Below are 26,848 nucleotides of genomic sequence, written 5' to 3'. Positions count from 1 at the left end.
GTTCCATTCCCCCACTAGCTCTGTTGACAACTGCTGCGTGGTCCTTGGGGTATGTGGACGCGCTCACATCAATGCTTCCCACACGTGGTCTGAGACACTGAAGTCCAGAGAACGGCAGTTCAGTCCATTTGCTGAATATCCTCTCGTTCCAAAACTCCTCCACCTAATCTGCCCATACGGCCGTGCATTTGCCATCTTTATAAAATGAAGTCACGGGCGAAAGCACCCCTATAATGTTGGTCGGTTGATTTGGGGAAGAGGACCAAGCAGTGAGGTCATCGGCCTCACCAGATTGCGGAAGGACAGGGAAGGAAGTTGGCTGTGCCCTTTCGAAGGAACTATCCCGGCATTCGCCTGAAGCGATTTAGGGAAATCACGGAAAACCTAAATCGGGAGGCTGGACGAAGGTTTGAACCTCCCGAATGCGAGTCCAGTGTGCTGTCCAGTGTGCTGTCCACTGTCCCACCTCTCTTGGTCCGCCCCTGTAAAGACGTACACGGTGAAGGAATACAGTCACTCAGTAATGTTGACCAGTGGCTCCCTATACCATATTACCTTGCCCACAAAAACGATTATGCTTGACAATGTTCCTGGGTGCATGTTCCCAGCTTTGGCAATGTGAATGGCGCCGGGAATCACTACTCAGAGTGAACCTACTTTCATCCGAGAAGAGGACGCGGCTGCACTCCTTGTTGATCCAGTCTTCACGCCCTTGGCACCTTTGGAAACTGTTTCGCCAACGTGATGATGTCAACAGAACACAATGCACTTGTTCTCGGACGAAGAGCCGATCCCAGTAATTCGTTGTGCCACTGTGTTGCATGAGATTACAGGCCTTGCAGTCCTGTTCAATATGATTGCTGTTGCCCATGCTCTTTCGTGTGAGTCCCTTCCTGCCTGTTGTACATTTTAGTGGTCATCTACTGCTGTAGTCAACCACATCCTCTTCTTTGGGCAGCGCTGCCGCCTGTGGTTTGAAACACTCCCTGCGAATGTGAAACAATACTATGAACAATAACAAATTCCTATGCTACACTCATCACACTTCGCCTTTCTTCCAGTTTCCCAATGGTTCTTGCCATATGTTGTCCCCGGACCACATTCTAATGAGAAACATTACCACAGTTCACCTTAGCAGTTAATTGCCGATTCACACACTATGTCGCTTCAACTGCCCCGTGTTGAGGGGCCAGCCCTATTTGGCACTATAATCACGCTGTGTGACGTCCAGATTTCTGTGCATGACTGGCAGACCACTGGCAATATGCTCCTTAACTTTAATTCATTTCCTCTGACACAGTAAAATGTTATGTTACTTTATCTGTCTTGTCTGTAACTTTTGCAGAGCAGTGTAATAACTTTATATGAGGTGTGTTCAGTAAGTAATGCAACACCTTTTTTTTTCTTGGCGAACAGTGAGTGAAAAAATGCGGAATTTGTTGCGGTACATAATGGAATATTCCCACTTCAGCCCCTGTAGTTACATACCCTCCAAAATGGCGTCTGTAATGTAGGCCAGAGAACTGTCATTGAGTTTGTTTTAGCAGGAAGACGGAGCATCACAGATATTCATAGGCACTTGCAGAATGTCTACAGAGACCAGCAGTAAACAAAAGCACAGTTAATTGTTGGACAAGGCATCTCTCATCACCGCAATGAGGTCTCGCAAATCTGTCCAATCTCCCACTTGCCAAATAACCACACGCAGCCGTGACTTTTGCAGTGTTGAAACGTGCAGACACTCTCATTCGAAGTGATCCACAGATCACAATCAAACACATCGGAGAACAGTGTCCATCAGTTGGGGTTCTAAAAGGGGTGTGCCCACTGGATTACTCGCTGCCTAACAGACGGTCACAGAAAGCGACAAAGAATCTTCTGTGCGGAATGCTTGCAGGTTATGGGGCTGATTGTGACAATTTTTTGTCACACACAGTCAGAAGTGAAGTAGCTCGGGTTCGTCACTTCGAACGGAAAACAAAACAGCAATCCGTGGAGTAGCACCACGTCAGTTCTCCTCCGAAGAAAATGTTCAGTGGCACATCCTCGTACAGTATAATCTAATCGTGACGACAGTCTTCTGCGGCTCTGAAGGGGTTGTTCTGTCCGATGCCTTCCCTCATGGGCAACAATCAACTCTGAAGTGTATTGCGCTACCCTCAGGAAAGTATGTTCATTTCCACAAAAATCCAAACAAACTTCTTCACGAATGCCGAGTCCTCACAGAAGTCTGCACACTCCAGAGAGCTCGCAAAACTTTGTTGGACCATTTTCCCTCATCCACCCTACAACCTGGGTCTCACACTTTGCGATTTCCAAGTGTTTGGTCTAATGGAGGATGCATTCAGCAGGAAGCAGTACACGGATGACGGGGAGGTTACCGGAGCAGCAAGATGTTGGCTCCTACGTCGACCAGTAGAGTGGTATAGCATAGGCTTTATAGGCTCTCCCAGTAAGGTGATGTAAGTGAAAATACCGAAGGGACCAAACGGCTGAGGTCATCGGTCCAGTGATGTAAGTCCGTCACGTGAAATGGAGATTGTTGAAAAATAAGGTTTGTAGCGGAAAGAGTGAGGAATAATATGGTGTACTGGAAAATAAAATCAATCTGCTTGCAGAATAAAAGTATTGCACTACTTATTGAAAGCCCCTCCCATGCTATTGTATTTTAACTTTCTAGAACATGCTCAAGTGACAAGTTTTTTTGATTCACTAACCTCTTTTTCAAGATGCTGTCACACCCATGCCGCGCTACCACACTTCCAACACCCTCCCTCCTGCACCTCAGTCGGGTGTGGTACTTGAGATACAAGTTTGTGGCTTACGAGTGTGTGCACAGTGTTGCAGTACACACATCTTTGATGTAAAATTTGTTGAATCAAACACAGAAGATGTGCGATTCAGGGATTTTATTAATTGTTATTGTTAGGCTACATTATTTTGTTTTTTATCAAATAATATATTCTGAAACAGCCAAGTGGTGCTGGGCACTTACTGTGTTCACATGGTTTCATTTTTCAATGTTTTGTGTTTGCTTAAGCTGATGTTATGGTGTGAAGTATCATTTTCTGGTGTTTGAAAATCAGTTATGGCATCTTTCCTGGTTAAATAGCATGCATGACGTGTGAAGTTGTCACAATATTTTTCCACTGTGAAGATGAATGTAATGTCAACCAAAAGTTATAGGCTTTGGCCATAACCAGCCTTCTTCCTGTCGTAAGGAGAAAGCAATTGTTCACCTCAGACATTGAGAAAACCACATTGAGAAAGATGATGGTGGCAGCAGATATTTTTGTCTTAGCTAGCAGTGTTTCACAAGAATGATGCCGCCTTTCTTTCTAATCCTCTCTGCTGAGGATTTCTGTTAGTTTCATATGACCTGCACTGAGCTGTTATGAAGCTATCAGCATGTCTCTAAATTTGTTCAGTATTTCCTGTCATGCCTGCTAAGTAGTAAGTAACATGTTGCATGGATAATATGTGCAGTATATGATATCAATATACAACAAATCAGTTTGCACGCTATGAGCATAATCCATCTGTGTGTATGTGTTGATCATATAAAAGGAAAGGAAATGGTTTAGCAGCGAAAAATATGTATGACATCTCTATAAACATAATCTACACATTTTCAAATAAAAATTCACATGTTAAAAGGAATAAAGTTCCATTCAGTTTTAAATATTAATTCTACTGGGAAACTTTTGTGGTTGAGAAGGTAATGAAAATCTTTGTTGGTGTCTAATACGCCATATCTTGAGCCAAGATCAAGTACAAGGAGAAAGAATATTTGTAAGAATATTTGTCTAATGTTACAATTATTATAACAACAAAAACAATCAGTTTTTGACAATATAATGTGATTTGATTGATAAAAAATCTATTCACCAAGTGGCGGCAGAACACACACCTAAAAGGACGTTATAATTAGACAAGATTTTGGAACCAGTGGCTCCTTCCTCAAGCAGAAGGGTTGAAGGAAAAGGACTAGGGAGGTAAATGAAAAGGTACAGATTTCGGAAAAGTCACCCAGAACTGCGGGTCAGAGAAGACTTTCTGGACAGGATGAGTAGGAAAAACTGTATCTGTATGCTTCACTCTAGATTATCCGTGGTAATGGGGGGACTTGAAAACTATGGATAACTGAAGTCTGTGGATAACACAGAATTGTTTTTGAACAATGCTATAATTATGTATTTTATTATTTCTATTGAACTGTTACAGATTATTTGCAGAAAATTTCATCAAGGAATTTGTGTAATTATGCATATATGATAAGATTTTGTCCAGCAAAAAGTTTCCTCCTAAAATTTGAGTCATCTACATTACCAGAATGTCACCCAACATCACAAAAATGAAAATAGACCAGTAATAAAAAAAAGTACAAGAACTGCTCAACCTAGCTTCCAGCAAGTTCAAGAACATGTTTTCTTGAGATCAAATTCTCTGCTACATGTTCCTCCTGAAATGAAATGCTAAACACTTTGTTCTACTGTTGAATTCCTGACCAATTAGAAAATATATGATTGATATCTTTGGTATTTATGTGCTGAACTGAATGTGTTATATTTATTCAAAATTAAATAAATGATGCTTGGTGAAAAGTACTTAATATTTAGTTTGAGAACATGTCTCTTCATTTTTTACTGCACTATACATGGGAAGAATCAACATTTTTGCTAATCATAAAAATATACAGTACCTCTCGATTATTGGTGTTGATGGGAGACTTGAAAACCATGGATAATTGAAGTCAACAAATAATTCGCAATTATAGTAACCATTAAGGTATTAGGATTGTTCAAAAACAAAAATTAACTAGAATGTCATAATTAAAATCAATTAACTAATGTTAATAATAATTTGTAGTGTAATAATCACAGTGTGTGTGAAAATAGGGTACTTACAAACAAAACGGTACAGTTCAGCTTCACATTAGATTACACTACTTCGAAACAAAATAGTCTTGCATTGATTTCTGTATCAATGAGGTAGCCTATCTGTTACAAACTGCACTATAAATTTTATGCATCACCAACTTGCCCTAAAGCGGAGCATCTTCTTGCCGTTCCAGATAGTCCTATAAGCCTATTGACCTGCTGATGCATGACTGATTACTGTTTCTGTAATTAGATGAAGGTTCTCATCTTCATTGCTATCAGTCACTTCCTTTGATTTTCCATGTATCCACTGAAAAATAACACTGTCACTCGACATCTAATGGTATGGATCTGTGCAGTTGGCATCAAACCTGTTGTGACTTCCTACGCATGCTGCGTAGTTCTTTAGTGGATACAGAAGTGTGAAACAGATGCTATTCATAAACAGAGAATTCAGACATTAATTTATTCTACATCTAATATTAAATAGTAAAAATAATACACAAATTTGTAGCTGAAGTGGCAGCATCAGTTGCTACAGTAACTTCGAATGTAGAAATACATACAGATACAAAATAACTGTAAATCTATCACTCTTCAATGCAATGCCTGTTCAGAAGATGTCAAACCCTTACCGCTATGGAAGTCTGTAAATGTTATTCAACTGACAAACACGCAAAAAGGGGTCTGTGCATGAAAATTCAAACTTAAATACACTCACCACTGGAGCTCCAGAGAGGGGATACTTATATCTCACAGACAGCAGCTCAATCGTTCATGGCAGTGCCCTCACGCCACAGTGGCAACTGCAGGAAACATGGTGGTGTGACTGGTGGCGTGCGTATTTGAAATTGCAGCTGACCAGATAGCAGCCGATACCACAAAACCATTCAGAAATAGTTTCTTTGTCAACTGTTTCACATGCTGGAGTACTTACAAAAACAGCAGCTAACATTACTAATGAGCACTCTCCTCCATCATTGGAATTACTTAGTTCATAAATTTTGGAATTAATATTTTTCAGTGACTTTGCTGTGGTTGATTGTTTTATCTTCTTGCATGCCTTCAACACATATCTGCCACAGTTAATTATTTCTAAAATTTTTGAAGATTGCTGCCCTCATCCATAAGTTTTTGTAGGAGACTTCCTTCACAAATTTTCTTCATGGAAGCAATGACACCATGATCCACTGGATGGATTAAGGCTGTCACATAAGGGGGGTAAATATTTTACAAATATCATCCTGTCAGCTAATTTCAGAATGTTTTCGTTTAGATGTGATAGTGCATTGTTCAGTAATAATACAGCCCATGCAGGTTGACCTTGCGGCACACAGCAATTATTTTTGAAATACATCAAGCCTATATTTGTGTGATCCCAACCAAGCCTACATTTATTCCCATACCATCAGCATAAAACAACAAAGTTATCCTTTTCTTGCTTGATTTATAAGCTGGTACTCTGTGTCTTAAAAGCTAAAGTCTTTGTTGGTATACTCTTCTAAAATGACGTGGTTTCTATTGCAGTGTAAATTTGCTCAGTCAAAATTTTCTCATGTTATAATCTCCTGGAAACCATTACAAAATTCAGAAGCAGCCTTATTGTCCCCACTTAACTTTTCTCCTTGGACAGCAATCGCCCAGATATCATGATTCTGTTCAAATCTTGTTAACCAGCTGAAATATGCATTAAAATGGGGCCCAGTTGGCGCATACTGAGTCAAATACTTGTGTGCACTCTGCTTGTTTCTATTGAAATTTTTCCGACATGACTTTCTCTAGTTCTGTTTTTGAAGACTTTTCGTGGCCTTCCACCTAGATAAATGTTAACTGATGGTTGTTTTTATGAATATCTTGCATTGCAGTTTCACATATATTATAAATCAATGCTAGATTTTGCACACCAATACTACCTTCAAGTTTTTTGTACTATTTTCAGTTTCTGCTGTATCGATAACAACACAACACAACTCATTTTTGCTTTTCAGACATTGTTCAGCATGAACAGAAAACACTGACAATCTTCTGCAACATTTATGGGGCATTGCTTGAGGCTGTTTGAGCAGCACATTATTTACTACACTCTTTCTGCAATATGAGATTATTGCTCACCTGCAATCACTCCCAGGTTAAAGAAAAATTCTCAGCTGCAAATAAAAGTGTGAGATATAGGCCATGGATAATCCACAATGCCAATCATCTACCCATCGATAATCAAGAGTTTATTGTATGTAATTTTTTTTCCTGTTTTTACTAAACTTGTGTTTTCACTTTGCAGATAAGATTCATATATATACAGGGTTATTACAAATGATTGAAGCAATTTCACAGCTCTACAATAACTTTATTATTTTAGATATTTTCACAATGATTTGAATGCACATACAATAACTCAAAGTTCTTTTAGGCATTCACAAATGTTCGATATGTGCCCCTTTAGTGATTCGGCAGACATCAAGCCGATAATCAAGTTCCTCCCACACTCGGTGCAGCATATCCCCATCAATGAGTTAGAAAGCATCGTTGATGCGAGCTCGCAGTTCTGGCATGTTTCTTGGTAGAGGAGGTTTAAACACTGAATCTTTCACATAACCCCACAGAAAGAAATCGCATGGGGTTAAGTCGGGAGAGCGTGGAGGCCATGACATGAATTGCTGATCATGATCTCCACCACGACCGATCCATCGGTTTTCCAATCTCTGTTTAAGAAATGCCAAACATCATGATGGAAGTGCGGTGGAGCACCATCCTGTGAAAGATGAAGTCGGCGCTGTTGGTCTCCAGTTGTGGCATGAGCCAATTTTCCAGCATGTCCAGATACACGTGTCCTGTAACGTTTTTTTCCCAGAAGGAAAAGGGGCCGTAAACTTTAAACTGTGAGATTGCACAAAACACGTAAACTTTTGGTGAATTGTGAATTTGCTGCACGAATGCGTGAGGATTCTCTACCGCCCAGATTCGCACATTGTGTCTGTTCACTTCACCATTAAGAAAAAATGTTGCTTCGTCACTGAAAACAAGTTTCGCACTGAACGCATCCTCTTCCATTAGTTGTTGCAACCGCGCCGAAAATTCAAAGCATTTGACTTTGTCACGGGGTGTCAGGGCTTGTAGCAATTGTAAATGGTAAGGCTTCTGCTTTAGCCTTTTCCGTAAGATTTTCCAAACCGTCAGCTGTGGTACGTTTAGCTCCCTGCTTGCTTTATTCGTCGACTTGCCCGCACGCGTTCAACCGTTTCTTCGCTCACTGCAGGCCGACCCGTTGATTTCCCTTAAAGGCATCCAGAAGCTTTAAACTGCACATACCATCACCGAATGGAGTTAGCAGTTGGTGGATCTTTGTTGAACTTCGTCCTGAAGTGTCGTTGCACTGTTATGACTGACTGATGTGAGTGCATTTCATGCACGACATACGCTTTCTCGGCTCCTGTCGCCATTTTGTCTCACTGTGCTCTCGAGTGCTCTGGCGGCAGAAACCTGAAGTGCGACTTCAGCCGAACAAAACTTTATGAGTTTTTCTACGTATCTGTAGTGTGTCGTGACCATATGTCAATGAATGGAGCTACAGTGAATTTATGAAATCGCTTCAATCATTTGTAATAGCCCTGTATATATATATATTGGGAACAAGAAAATCATTTAAGTTTTTAACTATTTTCAGATACATATCCGCTGCTGATCATCAGCCTTATGATGAATGTGTTTGAGGTCGTAAGTTGTGCAATGCTTCTCTATGGAGCCATGAAGGTAAGGCAACATATCATGTATCCAGCCAATAAAACTTGCATTTTACATAACTGAAGATATAATTTACTTAACATTATTCCAAGGATTGATTATGTGTGTGTGTCAACTGGAGCACCATGTGCACTTGTGAATATCTCTTTCTATTTCTTTCCCTTGCACTTAAGTTCTTGTTTAGATGTTAAGTGGCACAGAGGTAACACACTTGACTTGCATTTGGGAGGATGGTTGTTCAAGGCCCAACCGACATTCTGGATTTAGATTTTCCATGAATTTCCTAAACTTTATAAGCCAAAAACCAGGATATTTCTTTTGAGAAAGACAAATTTCCTTTCTAGTTTGGGCCTTTAGGAACTCTATTACATAGGGTGGAGAGGGGAGAAAGGAATGGACATGGAAGGTACCATTGATGTCAACTGTATTGCCTATTTATGTGGAATCGGCAGAAGTGAATGAAAATGTGCGCCACTATGGAAGTATCCATTTTTGTTTTTGAACTCTCTAACCTACTGACCCAATTAAGGCATCTAACGTTCAACACTCTAACCAGAAGAATACCGGTTTTGTTTTCCTTATGACAACATCCTGAGTAGTACCTGCCCAGAAATTGGAATAGGGGACTGTTTTACCTCTGGGATATTTTACTTAAAGAAGATCCCATCATCATTAAACCATACGATAGAGCTGCATAAAAATTATGGACATAGTTTTCCTTGCTTTCAGCCATTTGCAGTACAGCACCGCAAGGTCATATTGGCTAATGTCATAAAGCCAAATAAGTAAATTTCCAGGTTGTCGCCCCTCCAACCATTGAAAAGGCTGCTGCCCGTCTTCAGAAACTACCTGTTTGTCTGGTGTCTCCACAGTTACCCCTTCATTGCAAATGGACCTACACTATGGCCAACTCCTCTCAGCCAGGTCCATGTTCATGGTGCAAGGAGGAGGGGTGGGGGGGATTAAGATTAATATAACATAAACAAATTCCTTTTATGTTGTTATGGAGAAAATGTATCTTATTATTTGTAAACCTGTTGACTTGTTTCACACCATAGCTAGTTGTCAAGAAAAGAAGAACCAATAGGGGATGGAGGGATGGGAGGGGGGAGGGGAGGCGGCTTAATCAATCTGTTGTAAATCAGTATATTTCTCACTGTTTGGTTGTCTCTGGAAAGACGTTACTTAATAATTATACCTAGCAGAGTTTTGAGTGTTTTCATTGATATTTTTACACTATAGTTCCTAATGTAGAAAATTGATGACACTGAAAGAATATTTATTCCTCAATAAGTATGGCATATATATATATATATATATATATATATATATATATATATATATATATATATATATATATATATATATACACACACTCCTGGAAATGGAAAAAAGAACACATTGACACCAGTGTGTCAGACCCACCATACATGCTCCGGACACTGCGAGAGGGCTGTACAAGCAATGATCACACGCACGGCACAGCGGACACACCAGGAACCGCGGTGTTGGCTGTCGAATGGCGCTAGCTGCGCAGCATTTGTGCACCGCCGCCATCAGTGTCAGCCAGCTTGCCGTGGCATACGGAGCTCCATCGCAGTCTTTAACACTGGTAGCATGCCACGACAGCGTGGACGTGAACCGTATGTGCAGTTGACGGACTTTGAGCGAGGGCGTATAGTGGGCATGCGGGAGGCCGGGTGGACGTACCGCCGAATTGCTCAACACGTGAGGCGTGAGGTCTCCAAAGTACATCGATGTTGTCGCCAGTGGTCGGCGGAAGGTGCACGTGCCCGTCGACCTGGGACCGGACCGCAGCGACGCACGGATGCACGCCAAGACCGTAGGATCCTACGCAGTGCTGTAGGGGACCGCACCACCACTTCCCAGCAAATTAGGGACACTGTTGCTCCTGGGGTATCGGTGAGGACCATTCGCAACCGTCTCCATGAAGCTGGGCTACGGTCCCGCACACCGTTAGGCCGTCTTCCGCTCACGCCCCAACATCGTGCAGCCCGCCTCCAGTGGTGTCGCGACAGGCGTGAATGGAGGGACGAATGGAGACGTGTCGTCTTCAGTGATGAGAGTCGCTTCTGCCTTGGTGCCAATGATGGTCGTATGCGTGTTTGGCGCCGTGCAGGTGAGCGCCACAATCAGGACTGCATACGACCGAGGCACACAGGGCCAACACCCGGCATCATGGTGTGGGGAGCGATCTCCTACACTGGCCGTACACCACTGGTGATCGTCGAGGGGACACTGAATAGTGCAAGGTACATCCAAACCGTCATCGAACCCATCGTTCTACCATTCCTAGACCGGCAAGGGAACTTGCTGTTCCAACAGGACAATGCACGTCCGCATGTATCCCGTGCCACCCAACGTGCTCTAGAAGGTGTACGTCAACTACCCTGGCCAGCAAGATCTCCAGATCTGTCCCCCATTGAGCATGTTTGGGACTGGATGAAGCGTCGTCTCACGCGGTCTGCACGTCCAGCACGAACGCTGGTCCATCTGAGGCGCCAGGTGGAAATGGCATGGCAAGCCGTTCCACAGGACGACATCCAGCATCTCTACGATCGTCTCCATGGGAAAATAGCAGCCTGCATTGCTGCGAAAGGTGGATATACACTGTACTAGTGCCGACATTGTGCATGCTCTGTTGCCTGTGTCTATGTGCCTGTGGTTCTGTCAGTGTGATCATGTGATGTATCTGACCCCAGGAATGTGTCAATAAAGTTTCCCCTTCCTGGTACAATGAATTCAGTGTTCTTATTTCAATTTCCAGGAATATATATATATATATATATATATATATATATATATATATATATATATATATATATATATATATATATATATATATATATATATATATATATATGGAAACATTCCACGTGGGAAAAATATATCTAAAAACTAAGATGATGTGACTTACCAAACGAAAGCGCTGGCAGGCTAATACACACAAATAAACACAAACATACACACAAAATCCAAGCTTTCGCAACCAACAGTTGCTTCATCAGGAAAGAGGGAAGGTTAGGGAAAGACGAAAGGATGTGGGTTTTAAAGGAGAGGGTAAGGAGTCATTCCAAACCCGGGAGCGGAAAGATTTACCTTAGGGGGAAAAAAGGACAGGTATACACTCACGTGCGCACACACACACACACACACACACACACACACACACACACACACATATATCCATCCGCACGTACACAGACAAATGTCTGCTTGTGTCTGTATGTGCGGATGGATACGTGTAAGGTAAGTCTTTCCGATCCCGGGATTGGAATGACTCCTTACCCTCTCCCTTAAAACCCACATCCTTTCGTCTTTCCCTCTCCTTCCCTCTTTCCTGATGAAGCAACCGTTGTTTGCGAAAGCTTGAATCTTGTGTGTATGTTTGTGTTTATTTGTGTGTATCAGCCTGCCAGCGCTTTCGTTTCGTAAGTCACATCATCTTTGTTTTTAGATATATAAAAAAACACACAAACACACACACACACAAATATCAAGCTTTCGTAACCCAAGGTTGCTTCATCAGGAAAGAGGAAAGCAGAGGGAGAGATGAAAGGATGTGGATTTTAAGGGAGAGGGTAAGGAGTCATTCCAGTCCCGGGAGGGGAAAGACATACCTTAGGGGGAAAAAAGAACAGGTATACACTCGCGCACGCACACACACATATATCCATCTGCACATATACAGACACAGGCAGACATGTGTAAAGGCAAAGAGGTTGGGCAGAGATGTCAGTCGAGGCAGAAGTGCCGAGGCAAAAATGTTGTTGAATGACAAGTGTTGTACGAGGGGCGGCAACTTGAAATTAGCAGAGGTTGAGGCCTGGTGGGTAACGGTAGAGAGAATATATAGAAGGGCAAATTCCCATCTCCGGAGTTCTGATAGGTTGGTGTCAGTGGGAAGTATTCAGATAACCCGGACGGTGTAACACTGTGCCAAGATGTGCTGGCTGTGCACCAAGGCATGTTTAGCCACAGGGTGATCCTCATTACCAGCAATCACTGTCTGCCTGTGTCCATTCATTCATGCGAATGGACAGTTTGTTGTGGTCATTCCCACGTAGAAGGCTTCACAGTGTAGGCATGTCAGTTGGTAAATCACGTGGGTGCTTTCACACGTAGCTCTGCCTTTGATCATGTACACCTTCCAGGTTACAGGACTGGAGTAGGTGGTGGTGAGAGGGTGCATGGGACAGGTTTTACACCAGGGGTGGTTACAAGGTTAGGAGCCAGAGGGTAGGGAAGGTCGTTTGGGGATTTCATAGGGATGAATCAAGAGGTTATGAAGGTTAGGTGGATGGTGGAAAGACATTCTTGGTGGAGTGGGGAAGATTTCATGAAGAATGGATCTCATTTCAGGGCAAGATTTGAGGAAGTCGTATCCCTACTGGAGAGCCACATTCAGGGTCTGATCCAGTCCCGGAAAGTATCCTGTCACAAGTGGGGCACTTTTGGGGTTCTTCTGTGGGAGGTTCTGGGTCTGAGGGGATGAGGAAGTGGCTCTGGTTATTAGCTTTTGTACAAAATCGGAAGGGTAGTTGCGGGATGCGCAAGCTGTTGTCAGGTTGTTGGTGTAATGGTTCAGGGATTTAGGACTGGAGCAGATTCGTTTGCCACAAAGACCTAAGCTGTAGGGAAGGGACTGTTTGATATGGAATGGGTGGCAGCTGTCATAATGGAGGTACTGTTGCTGGTTGGTGGGTTTGATGTGTACGGATGTGTAAAGCTGGCCATTGGACAGGTCAGTGTCGAGGAAAGTGGCATGGGATTTGGAGTTGGACCAGGTGAATCCGATGGAACCAAAGGAGTTGAGGTTGGAGAGGAAATTCTGGAGTTCTTCTTCACTGTGAGTCCAAATCATGAAGATGTCATCAATAAATCTGTACCAAACTTTGGGTTGGCAGACCTGGGAAACCAAGAAGGCTTCTTCTAAGTGACCCATAAATAGGTTGGCGTATGAGGGGGCCATCCTGGTACCCATGGCTGTTCCCTTTAATTGTTGGTATGTCTGACCTTCAAAAGTGAAGAAGTTGTGAGTTAGGATGAAGCTGGCTATGGTAATGAGGAAAGAGGTTTTAGGTAGGGTGGCAGATGGTCAGCGTGAAAGGAAGTGCTCCTTCGCAGTGTGTATAAGGAAGTGGCATCAATGGTGATAAGGATGGTTTCCGGGGGTAACAGATTGGGTAAGGATTCCAGGCATTTGAGAAAGTGGTTGGTGTCTTTGATGAAGGATGGGAGACTGCATGTAATAGGTTGAAGGTGTTGATCCACGTTGGCAGAGATATGTTCTGTGGGGGCTTGGTAACAAGCTACAATGGGGCGGCTTTGATGTTTGGGTTTGTGAATTTTAGGAAGTAGGTAGAAGTTAGAGGTGCGGGGTGTTGGTGGGGTCAGGAGGTTGATGGAGTCAGGTGAAAGGTTTTGTAGGGGGCCTAAGGTTCTGAGGATTCCTTGAAGCTCCGCATGGACATCAGGAGTGGGATTACCGTGGCAAACTTTGTATGTAGTGTTGTCTGAAAGCTGACTCAGTCCCTCAGCCACATACTCCCGACGATGAAGTACCATGGTCGTGGAACCCTTGTCAGCTGGAAGAATGATGATGGATCGGTCAGCTTTCAGATCACAGATAGCCTGGGCTTCAGCTGTGGTGATGTTGGGAGTAGGATTAAGGTTTTTCAAAAATGACTGAGAGGCAAGGCTGGAAGTGAGAAATTCCTGGAAGATTTTGAGAGGGTGATTTTGAGGAAGAGGAGGTGGGTCCCGCTGTGATGGAGGATGGAACTGTTCCAGTCAGGGTTCGATTTGGATAGTGTCTTGGGGAGTTGGATCATTAGGAGTAGGATTAGGATTATTTTTCTGCATGGCAAAGTGATACTTCCAGCAGAGACTATGAGTGTGGGACAGAAATCTTTGATGAGGGCTGTTTGCTTGAATCTGGGAGTAGTGCTGAAGGTGAGACCTTTGGATAGGATAGAGGTTTCGGATTGGGAGAGAGGTTTGGAATGAAGGTTAACTGCTGAGTTGGGGTGTTGTGGTTCCAGATTATATTGACTAGAATTTTGAAGCTTTGGGGGGAGTGGAGTTGGAAGTGGGAGATTGAGTAGATGGGAGAGACTGGATCTGTGTGCAATGAGAGGAGGTTGAGGTTTGTTGGATAGCTTGTGGAGGGTGAGTGAGTTGCCTTTCAGGAGGTGGCAAATCAGGAGATTGGATAGTTTTTTGAGGTGGAGAGTGGTATGCTGTTCTAATTTGTGGTTGGCCTGTAGGAGGATGCTCTGAACAGCTGGTGTGTATGTGGGAGAGGAAAGATTGAGGACTTTGATTAGGGATAGAAGTTGATGGGTGTGTTCATTGACTGAGTTGATGTGTAGATGAAGGATTAGGCAGGTGAGGGCTATGGATTGTTCGGTTTGGAACTGGTATAGGGACTGATTGAAAGAAGGGTTACAGCCAGAGATGGGAACTTTAAGTGTGAGGCCTTTGGGGTAATGCCAAATGTCAGACAAGTCTTAGCAAGTAAAATATGGGAGTGTAATCTTTCCTCTCCCACATCCACACTGGCTGTTCAGAGCATCCTCCTACAGGCCAACCGAAAATTAGAACAGCATGCCACCCTCCACCTCAAAAAACTATCTAATCTCCTGGTTTCCCATGCCCAGAAAGGCAACTCACTCACCCTCCACAACCTTTCCAACAAACCTCAACCTCCTCTCATTGCAACACAGACCCAGTCTCTCCCATCTATTCAATATCCCACTTCCAGCTCCACTCTCCCCAAAACAAAATTCTGGTCAACACAATCTGGAACCACAACACACCAATTCAGTAGTTAACCTTTCCTCCAAACCTCTCTCCCAATCTGAAACCTCTATCCTATGTAAAGGCCTCACCTTCACCCTTACTCCCAGATTCAACCAAACAGCCTTCATCAAAGATTTACTGTCCTACACTCGTAGTCTCTGCTGGAAGTATCACTTTACCATGCAGAAAAATAATCCTAATCCTACTCCTAATGATACAACTCCCCAAGACACTATGCAAATGGAACCCTGCCTGGAACACTTCCGTCCTCCGTCACAGCGGGACCCATCTCCTCTTCCTCAAAATCACCCTCTCCAAACCTTCCAGGGATTTCTCACTTCCAGCCTTGCCTCTCAATCTTTCTTGAAAACCTTAATCCTACTCCCAACATCACCACAGCTGAAGCCCTGGCTATCCGTGATATGAAGGCTAACCGATCCATTGTAATTCTTCCGGCTGACGAGGATTCCACGACCATGGTACTTGATCGTCGGGAGTATGTGACTGAGGGACTGCGTCAGCTTTCAGACAACACTACATACAAAGTTTGCCAAGGTAATCCCACTCCTGATGTCCAGGTGGAGCTTCAAGGAATCCTCAGAACCTTAGGCCCCCTACAAAACCTTTCACCTGACTCCATCAACCTCCTGACCCCACCAACACCCCGCACCTCTAACTTCTACCTACTTCCTAAAATTCACAAACCCAAACATCAAAGCCACCCCATTATAGCTTGTTACCAAGCCCCCACAGAACGTATCTCTGCCTACGTTGATCAACACCTTCAACCTATTACATGCAGTCTCCCATCCTTCATCAAAGACACCAACCACTTTCTCGAACGCCTGGAATCCTTACCCAATCAGTTACCCCCGGAAACCATCCTTGTAACCATTGATGCCACTTCCTTATACACAAGTATCCCACACCGTCTAGGGCCTCGCTGCAATGGAGCACTTCCTTTCACGCTGACCACCTGCCACCCTACCTAAAACCTCTTTCCTCATTACCTAAGCCAGCTTCATCCTAACTCACAACTTCTTCACTTTTGAAGACCAGACATACCAACAATTAAAGGGAACAGCCATGGGTACCAGGATGGCCCCCTCATACGCCAACCTATTTATGGGTCACTTAGAGGAAGCCTTCTTGGTTATCCAGGCCTGCCAACCCAAAGTTTGGTACAGATTTATTGATGATATCTTCATGATTTGGACTCACAGTGAAGAAGCACTCCAGAATTTCCTCTCCAACCTCAACTCCTTTGGTTCCATCGGATTCACCTGGTCCTACTCCAAATCCTATGCCACTAACCTCGACATTGACCTATCCAATGGCCAGGTATACACATCCTTCCACATCAAACCCACCAACAAGCAACAGTACCTCCATTATGACAGCTGCCACCCATTCCATATCAAACAGTCCCTTCCCTACAGCTTAGGTCTTTGTGGCAAACGAATCTGCTCCAGTCCTAAATCCCTGAACCATTACACCAATAGCCCGAAAACAGCTTTCGCTTCCCGCAACTACCCTCCTGATTTAGTACAAAAGCAAATAACCAGAGCCACTTCCTCATCCCCTCAGACCCAGAACCTCCCACAGAAGAACCCCAAAAGTGCCCCACTTGTGACAGGATACTTTCCGGGACTGGATCAGACTCTGAATGTGGCTCTCCAGTAGGGATACGACTTCCTCAAATCTTGCCCTGAAATGAGATCCATTCTTCATGAAATCTTCCCCACTCCACCAAGAGTGTCTTTCCGCCATCCACCTAACCTTCATAACCTCTTGATTCATCCCTATGAAATCCCCAAACTACCTTCCCTACCCTCTGCCTCCTAACCCTGTAACCACCCCTGGTGTAAAACCCCTGTCCCATGGAAATTTTCACACACACACACACACACACACACACACACACACACACACACAGATTATATATATATATATATATATATATATATATATATATATATATATATATATATATATATATAAACAAAGATGAGGTGACTTACCGAACAAAAGCGCTGGCAGGTGGATAGACACACAAACATACACACAAAATTCAAGCTTTCGCAACAAACAGTTGCCTCATCAGGAAAGAGGGAAGGAGAGGTGAAGACGAAAGGAAGTGGGTTTTAAGGGAGAGGGTAAGGAGTCATTCCAATCCCAGGAGCGGAAAGACTTACCTTAGGGGGAAAAAAGGACAGGTATACACTCGCACACACGCACATATCCATCCACACATACAGACACAAGCAGACATATTTAAAGACAAAGAGTTTGGGCAGAGATGTCAGTCGAGGCAGAAGTGTAGAGGCAAGGAAGTTGTTGAAAGACAGGTGAGATATGAGTGGCGGCAACTTGAAATTAGCGGAGATTGAGGCCTGGCGGATGACAAGAAGAGAGGATATACTGAAGGGCAAGTTCCCATCTCCGGAGTTCGGATAGGTTGGTGTTGGTGGAAGTATCCAGATAACCCAGACGGTGTAACACTGTGCCAAGATGTGCTGGCTGTGCACCAAGGCATGTTTAGCCACAGGGTGATCCTCATTACCAACAAACACTGTCTGCCTGTGTCCATTCATGCGAATGGACAGTTTGTTGCTGGTCATTCCCACATAGAATGCATCACAGTGTAGGCAGGTCAGTTGGTAAACCACGTGGGTGGTTTCACACGTGGCTCTGCCTTTGATTGTGTACACCTTCCGGGTTACAGGACTGGAGTAGGTGGTGGTGGGAGGGTGCATGGGACAGGTTTTGCATCGGGGGCGGTTACAAGGATAGGAGCCAGAGGGTAGGGAAGGCGGTTTGGGGATTTCATAGGGATAAACTAACAGGTTACGAAGGTTAGGTGGACGGCGGAAAGACACTCTTGGCGGAGTGGGGAGGATTTCATGAAGGATGGATCTCATTTCAGGGCAGGATTTGAGGAAGTCGTATCCCTGCTGGAGAGCCACATTCAGAGTCTGGTCCAGTCCCGGAAAGTATCCTGTCACAAGTGGGGCACTTTTGTGGTTCTTCTGTGGGGGATTCTGGGTTTGAGGGGACGAGGAAGTGGCTCTGGTTATTTGCTTCTGTACCAGGTCGGGAGGGTAGTTGCGGGATGCGAAAGCTGTTTTCAGGTTGTTGGTGTAATGATTCAGGGATTCCAGACTGGAGCAGATTCGTTTGCCACGAAGACCTAGGCTGTAGGGAAGGGACCGTTTGATGTGGAATGGGTGGCAGCTGTCATAATGGAGGTCCTGTTGCTTGTTGGTGGGTTTGATGTGGACGGACGTGTGAAGTTGGCCATTGGACAGGTGGAGGTCAACGTCAAGGAAAGTGGCATGGGATCTGGAGTAGGACCTGGTGAATCTGATGGAACCAAAGGAGTTGAGGTTGGAGAGGAAATTCTGGAGTTCTTCTTCACTGTGAGTCCAGATCATGAAGATGTCATCAATAAATCTGTACCAAACTTTGGGTTGGCAGACTTGGGTAACCAAGAAGGCTTCCTCTAAGCGACCCATGAATAGGTTGGCGTACGAGGGGGCCATCCTGGTACCCATGGCTGTTCCCTTTAATTGTTGGTATGTCTGGCCTTCAAAAGTGAAGAAGTTGTGGGTCAGGATGAAGCTGGCTAAGGTAATGAGGAAAGAGGTTTTAGGTAGGGTGGCAGGTGATCGGCGTGAAAGGAAATGCTCCATCGCAGCGAGGCCCTGGACATGCGGAATATTTGTGTATAAGGACGTGGCATCAATGGTTACAAGGATGGTTTCCGGGGGTAACAGATTGGGTAAGGATTCCAGGCGTTCAAGGAAGTGGTTGGTGTCCTTGATGAAGGATGGGAGACTGCATGTAATGGGTTGAAGATGTTGATCTACGTAGGCAGAGATACGTTCTGTGGGGGCTTGGTAACCAGCTACAATGGGGCGGCCGGGATGATTGGGTTTGTGGATTTTAGGAAGAAGGTAGAAGGTAGGGGTGCGGGGTGTCGGTGGGGTCAGGAGGTTGATGGAGTCAGGTGAAAGGTTTTGCAGGGGGCCTAAGGTTCTGAGGATTCCTTGAAGCTCCGCCTGGACATCGGGAATGGGGTTACCTTGGCAAACTTTGTATGTGGTGTTGTCTGAAAGCTGACGCAGTCCCTCAGCCACATACTCCCGACGATCAAGTACCACGGTCGTGGAACCCTTGTCCGCCGGAAGAATGACGATGGATCGGTCAGCCTTCAGATCACGGATAGCCTGGGCTTCAGCAGTGGTGATGTTGGGTGTAGGATTAAGGTTTTTTAAGAAGGATTGAGATGCAAGGCTGGAAGTCAGAAATTCCTGGAAGGTTTGGAGAGGGTGATTTTGAGGAAGAGGAGGTGGGTCCCGCTGTGACGGAGGACGGAACTGTTCCAGGCAGGGTTCAATTTGGATGGTGTCTTGAGGAGTCGGATCATTAGAAGTAGGATTAGGATCATTTTTCTTCGTGGCAAAGTGATACTTCCAGCAGAGAGTACGAGTGTAGGACAGTAAATCTTTGACGAGGGCTGTTTGGTTGAATCTGGGAGTGGGGCTGAAGGTGAGGCCTTTGGATAGGACAGAGGTTTCGGATTGGGAGAGAGGTTTGGAGGAAAGGTTAACTACTGAATTAGGGTGTTGTGGTTCCAGATTGTGTTGATCGGAATTTTGAGGTTTTGGAGAGAGTGGAGCTGGAAGTGGGAGATTGAGTAGATGGGAGAGACTGGGTTTGTGTGCAATGAGAGGAGGTTGAGGTTTGCTGGAAGGGTTGTGAAGGGTGAGTGAGTTGCCATTCCGGAGGTGGGAAACCAGGAGATTGGATAGTTTTTTGAGGTGGAGGGTGGCATGCTGTTCTAATTTACGGTTGGCCTGTAGGATAATGCTCTGAACAGCCGGTGTGGATGTGGGAGAGGAAAGATTAAGGACTTTTATTAAGGATGTGGCCAAGATAGATACGAAGCCCACACCTACTACAGTAGTACAAGTTTATATGCCAACTAGCTCTGCAGATGACGAAGAAATTGAAGAAATGTATGATGAAATAAAAGAAATTATTCAGATTGTGAAGGGAGACGAAAATTTAATAGTCATGGGTGACTGGAATTCGAGTGTAGGAAAACGGAGAGAAGGAAACATAGTAGGTGAATATGGATTGGGGGACAGAAATGAAAGAGGAAGCCGCCTGGTAGAATTTTGCACAGAGCACAACATAATCATAACTAACACTTGGTTTAAGAATCATGAAAGAAGGTTGTATACATGGAAGAACCCTGGAGATACTAAAAGGTATCAGATAGATTATATAATGGTAAGACAGAGATTTAGGAACCAGGTTTTAAATTGTAAGACATTTCCAGGGGCAGATGTGGACTCTGACCACAATCTATTGGTTATGACCTGTAGATTAAAAGTGAAGAAACTGCAAAAAGGTGGGAATTTAAGGAGATGGGACCTGGATAAACTAAAAGAACCAGAGGTTGTACAGAGGTTCAGGGAGAGCATAAGGGAGCAATTGACAGGAATGGGGGAAATAAATACAGTAGAAGAAGAATGGGTAGCTTTGAGGGATGAAGTAGTGAAGGCAGCAGAGGATCAAGTAGGTAAAAAGACGAGGGCTAGTAGAAATCCTTGGGTAACAGAAGAAATATTGAATTTAATTGATGAAAGGAGAAAATGTAAAAATGCAGTAAGTGAAACAGGCAAAAAGGAATACAAACGTCTCAAAAATGAGATCGACAGGAAGTGCAAAATGGCTAAGCAGGGATGGCTAGAGGACAAATGTAAGGATGTGGAGGCCTATCTCACTAGGGGTAAGATAGATGCCGCCTACAGGAAAATTAAAGAGACCTTTGGAGATAAGAGAACGACTTGTATGAATATCAAGAGCTCAGATGGAAACCCAGTTCTAAGCAAAGAAGGGAAAGCAGAAAGGTGGAAGGAGTATATAGAGGGTCTATACAAGGGCGATGTACTTGAGGACAATATTATGGAAATGGAAGAGGATGTAGATGAAGATGAAATGGGAGATACGATACTGCGTGAAGAGTTTGACAGAGCACTGAAAGACCTGAGTCGAAACAAGGCCCCCGGAGTAGACAATATTCCATTGGAACTACTGACGGCCGTGGGAGAGCCAGTCCTGACAAAACTCTACCATCTGGTGAGCAAGATGTATGAAACAGGCGAAATACCCTCAGACTTCAAGAAGAATATAATAATTAGAATCCCAAAGAAAGCAGGTGTTGACAGATGTGAAAATTACCGAACTATCAGCTTAATAAGTCACAGCTGCAAAATACTAACACGAATTCTTTACAGACGAATGGAAAAACTAGTAGAAGCCAAACTCGGGGAAGATCAGTTTGGATTCCGTAGAAACACTGGAACACGTGAGGCAATACTGACCTTACGACTTATCTTAGAAGAAAGATTAAGGAAAGGCAAACCTACGTTTCTAGCATTTGTAGACTTAGAGAAAGCTTTTGACAATGTTGACTGGAATACTCTCTTTCAAATTCTAAAGGTGGCAGGGGTAAAATACAGGGAGCGAAAGGCTATTTACAATTTGTACAGAAACCAGATGGCAGTTATAAGAGTCGAAGGACATGAAAGGGAAGCAGTGGTTGGGAAGGGAGTAAGACAGGGTTGTAGCCTCTCCCCGATGTTGTTCAATCTGTATATTGAGCAAGCAGTAAAGGAAACAAAAGAAAAATTCGGAGTAGGTATTAAAATTCATGGAGAAGAAATAAAAACTTTGAGGTTCGCCGATGACATTGTAATTATGTCAGAGACAGCAAAGGACTTGGAAGAGCAGTTGAATGGATTGGACAGTGTCTTGAAAGGAGGATATAAGATGAACATCAACAAAAGCAAAACAAGGATAATGGAATGTAGTCTAATTAAGTCGGGTGATGCTGAGGGAATTAGATTAGGAAATGAGACACTTAAAGTAGTTAAGGAGTTCTGCTATTTGGGGAGCAAAATAACTGACGATGGTCGAAGTAGAGAGGATATAAAATGTAGGCTGGCAATGGCAAGGAAAGCGTTTCTGAAGAAGAGAAATTTGTTAACATCCAGTATTGATTTAAGTGTCAGGAAGTCATTTCTGAAAGTATTCGTATGGAGTGTAGCCATGTATGGAAGTGAAACATGGACGATAAATAGTTTGGACAAGAAGAGAATAGAAGCTTTCGAAATGTGGTGCTACAGAAGAATGCTGAAGATTAGATGGGTAGATCACGTAACTAATCAGGAAGTATTGAATAGGATTGGGGAGAAGAGAAGTTTGTGGCACAACTTGACCAGAAGAAGGGATCGGTTGGTAGGACATGTTCTGAGGCATCAAGGGATCACCAATTTAGTATTGGAGGGCAGCGTGGAGGGTAAAAATCGTAGAGGGAGACCAAGAGATGAATACACTAAGCAGATTCAGAAGGATGTAGGTTGCAGTAGGTACTGGGAGATGAAGAAGCTTGCACAGGATAGAGTAGCATGGAGAGCTGCATCAAACCAGTCTCAGGACTGAAGACCACAACAACAACAACAACAATTAAGGATAGGAGTTGACGGGTGTGTTCATTGGCTGAGTTGATGTGTAGGTAAATTAGAACAGCATGCCACCCTCCACCTCAAAAAACTATCCAATCTCCTGGTTTCCCACCTCCGGAATGGCAACTCACTCACCCTTCACAACCCTTCCAGCAAACCTCAACCTCCTCTCATTGCACACAAACCCAGTCTCTCCCATCTACTCAATCTCCCACTTCCAGCTCCACTCTCTCCAAAACCTCAAAATTCCGATCAACACAATCTGGAACCACAACACCCTAATTCAGTAGTTAACCTTTCCTCCAAACCTCTCTCCCAATCCGAAACCTCTGTCCTATCCAAAGGCCTCACCTTCAGCCCCACTCCCAGATTCAACCAAACAGCCCTCGTCAAAGATTTACTGTCCTACACTCGTACTCTCTGCTGGAAGTATCACTTTGCCACGAAGAAAAATGATCCTTATCCTACTCCTAATGATCCGACTCCTCAAGACACCATCCAAATTGAACCCTGCCTGGAACAGTTCCGTCCTCCGTCACAGCGGGACCCACCTCCTCTTCCTCAAAATCACCCTCTCCAAACCTTCCAGGAATTTCTGACTTCCAGCCTTGCATCTCAATCCTTCTTAAAAAACCTTAATCCTACACCCAACATCACCACTGCTGAAGCCCAGGCTATCCGTGATCTGAAGGCTGACCGATCCATCGTCATTCTTCCGGCGGACAAGGGTTCCACGACCGTGGTACTTGATCGTCGGGAGTATGTGGCTGAGGGACTGCGTCAGCTTTCAGACAACACCACATACAAAGTTTGCCAAGGTAACCCCATTCCCGATGTCCAGGCGGAGCTTCAAGGAATCCTCAGAACCTTAGGCCCCCTGCAAAACCTTTCACCTGACTCCATCAACCTCCTGACCCCACCGACACCCCGCACCCCTACCTTCTACCTTCTTCCTAAAATCCACAAACCCAATCATCCCGGCCGCCCCATTGTAGCTGGTTACCAAGCCCCCACAGAACGTATCTCTGCCTACGTAGATCAACACCTTCAACCCATTACATGCAGTCTCCCATACTTCATCAAGGACACCAACCACTTCCTTGAACGCCTGGAATCCTTACCCAATCTGTTACCCCCGGAAACCATCCTTGTAACCATTGATGCCACGTCCTTATACACAAATATTCCGCATGTCCAGGGCCTCGCTGCGATGGAGCATTTCCTTTCACGCCGATCACCTGCCACCCTACCTAAAACCTCTTTCCTCATTACCTTAGCCAGCTTCATCCTGACCCACAACTTCTTCACTTTTGAAGGCCAGACATACCAACAATTAAAGGGAACAGCCATGGGTACCAGGATGGCCCCCTCGTACGCTAACCTATTCATGGGTCGCTTAGAGGAAGCCTTCTTGGTTACCCAAGTCTGCCAACCCAAAGTTTGGTACAGATTTATTGATGACATCTTCATGATCTGGACTCACAGTGAAGAAGAACTCCAGAATTTCCTCTCCAACCTCAACTCCTTTGGTTCCATCAGATTCACCTGGTCCTACTCCAAATCCCATGCCACTTTCCTTGACGTTGACCTCCACCTGTCCAATGGCCAACTTCACACGTCCGTCCACATCAAACCCACCAACAAGCAACAGTACCTCCATTATGACAGCTGCCACCCATTCCACATCAAACGGTCCCTTCCCTACAGCCTAGGTCTTCGTGGCAAACGAATCTGCTCCAGTCCGGAATCCCTGAATCATTACACCAACAACCTGAAAACAGCTTTCGCATCCCGCAACTACCCTCCCGACCTGGTACAGAAGCAAATAACCAGAGCCACTTCCTCGTCCCCTCAAACCCAGAATCCCCCACAGAAGAACCACAAAAGTGCCCCACTTGTGACAGGATACTTTCCGGGACTGGACCAGACTCTGAATGTGGCTCTCCAGCAGGGATACGACTTCCTCAAATCCTGCCCTGAAATGAGATCCATCCTTCATGAAATCCTCCCCACTCCGCCAAGAGTGTCTTTCTGCCGTCCACCTAACCTTCGTAACCTGTTAGTTCATCCCTATGAAATCCCCAAACCGCCTTCCCTACCCTCTGGCTCCTATCCTTGTAACCGCCCCCGATGCAAAACCTGTCCCATGCACCCTCCCACCACCACCTACTCCAGTCCTGTAACCCGGAAGGTGTACACAATCAAAGGCAGAGCCACGTGTGAAAGCACCCACGTGATTTACCAACTGACCTGCCTACACTGTGATGCATTCTATGTGGGAATGACCAGCAACAAACTGTCCATTCGCATGAATGGACACAGGCAGACAGTGTTTGTTGGTAATGAGGATCACCCTGTGGCTAAACATGCCTTGGTGCACAGCCAGCACATCTTGGCACAGTGTTACACCGTCCGGGTTATCTGGATACTTCCCACCAACACCAACCTATCCGAACTCCGGAGATGGGAACTTGCCCTTCAGTATATCCTCTCTTCTCGTCATCCGCCAGGCCTCAATCTTCGCTAATTTCAAGTTGCCGCCACTCATATCTCACCTGTCTTTCAACAACTTCCTTGCCTCTACACTTCTGCCTCGACTGACATCTCTGCCCAAACTCTTTGTCTTTAAATATGTCTGCTTGTGTCTGTATGTGTGGATGGATATGTGCGTGTGTGCGAGTGTATACCTGTCCTTTTTTCCCCCTAAGGTAAGTCTTTCCGCTCCCGGGATTGGAATGACTCCTTACCCTCTCCCTTAAAACCCACTTCCTTTTGTCTTCCCCTCTCCTTCCCTCTTTCCTGATGAGGCAACTGTTTGTTGCGAAAGCTTGAATTTTGTGTGTATGTTTGTGTTTGTTTGTGTGTCTATCGACCTGCCAGCGCTTTTGTTCGGTAAGTCACCTCATCTTTGTTTTTATATATAATTTTTCCCACGTGGAATGTTTCCTTCTATTATATTGATATCATATATATATATATATATATATATATATATATATATAGAGGGAAACATTCCATGCAGGAAAAATATATCTAAAAACAAAGATGATGTGACGTACCATACGAAAGCGCTGGCAGGTCGATAGACACACAATCAAACACATTCACACACACAAAATTTGCTTTCGCAACCAACGGTTGCTTCTTCAGGAAAGAGGGAAGGAGAGGGAAAGACGAAAGGATGTGGGTTTTAAGTGAGAGGATAAGGAGTCATTCCAATCCCAGGAGCGGAAAGACTTACCTTAGGGGGAAAAAAGGAACGGTATACATTCGCACACACACCCATATGCAACCACACATACACAGACACAAGCAGACATTTGTACAGACACTTATGCAAATTCAACTCATGTACACATGACCACAGTCTCTGGCTAGCCTTGACAGCCAGAGACAGTGGTCATGTATTTGTGAATTGTGTTTCTGCATGTATGTGTGTGAACATTGCCTATTCTGATGAAGCCTTGTTTTGCTGAAACCTGTGTTTGACACTCTTTCTGTTGTGCATATCTGCGACTCAGCATGTCCACTGTATGGCAAGTAGCAACTATCCTTTTCATACTAATGTTTGTTTTATCTCGAAGCAATATCACAATTCTCTTGTGCTCTGACATTTTTAAGCACAGATATGACACTGCAGAGCGATTGGCAACTGTCTAACTAATGAAATGCTCTTTGTGTGACTCAAACAATAATGAGACACACAGGATAGAGGTTGCACGGGGTACAGCCCATTAGTTCCAGTTCTATTCATACATGTCTATGCAAACATCAGTGCTCGTGGTCGACAATCTGGATACCTGAGGTCTCTGCTGTATTCTGAAGAGTGGGTGAAATGTAGCAATCAGCTTTCATGCAGTTCAGTTG

At 44.4% G+C, this 26,848-nt stretch overlaps 1 protein-coding gene across 1 annotated transcript in view; it reads left to right on the top strand.

Annotated features, from left to right (window-relative positions):
* LOC126425323 (lysosomal-associated transmembrane protein 4B-like) overlaps positions 1–26,848 on the top strand; it is a 240,967-nt gene that overhangs the window by 193,750 nt on the left and 20,369 nt on the right. The window contains exon 4 of the mRNA XM_050088305.1: positions 8,542–8,627. Coding sequence (XP_049944262.1) covers positions 8,542–8,627 — 86 coding nt within the window. The remainder of the gene's footprint in view (positions 1–8,541; positions 8,628–26,848) is intronic.

This window comes from Schistocerca serialis, chromosome 10, assembly GCF_023864345.2.
Source record: "Schistocerca serialis cubense isolate TAMUIC-IGC-003099 chromosome 10, iqSchSeri2.2, whole genome shotgun sequence".
In the NCBI taxonomy this organism is placed as follows: Eukaryota; Metazoa; Arthropoda; class Insecta; order Orthoptera; family Acrididae; genus Schistocerca; species Schistocerca serialis.
Note: the sequence above shows the minus strand (reverse complement) of the source record. Positions and strands in the feature narration are given on the sequence as shown.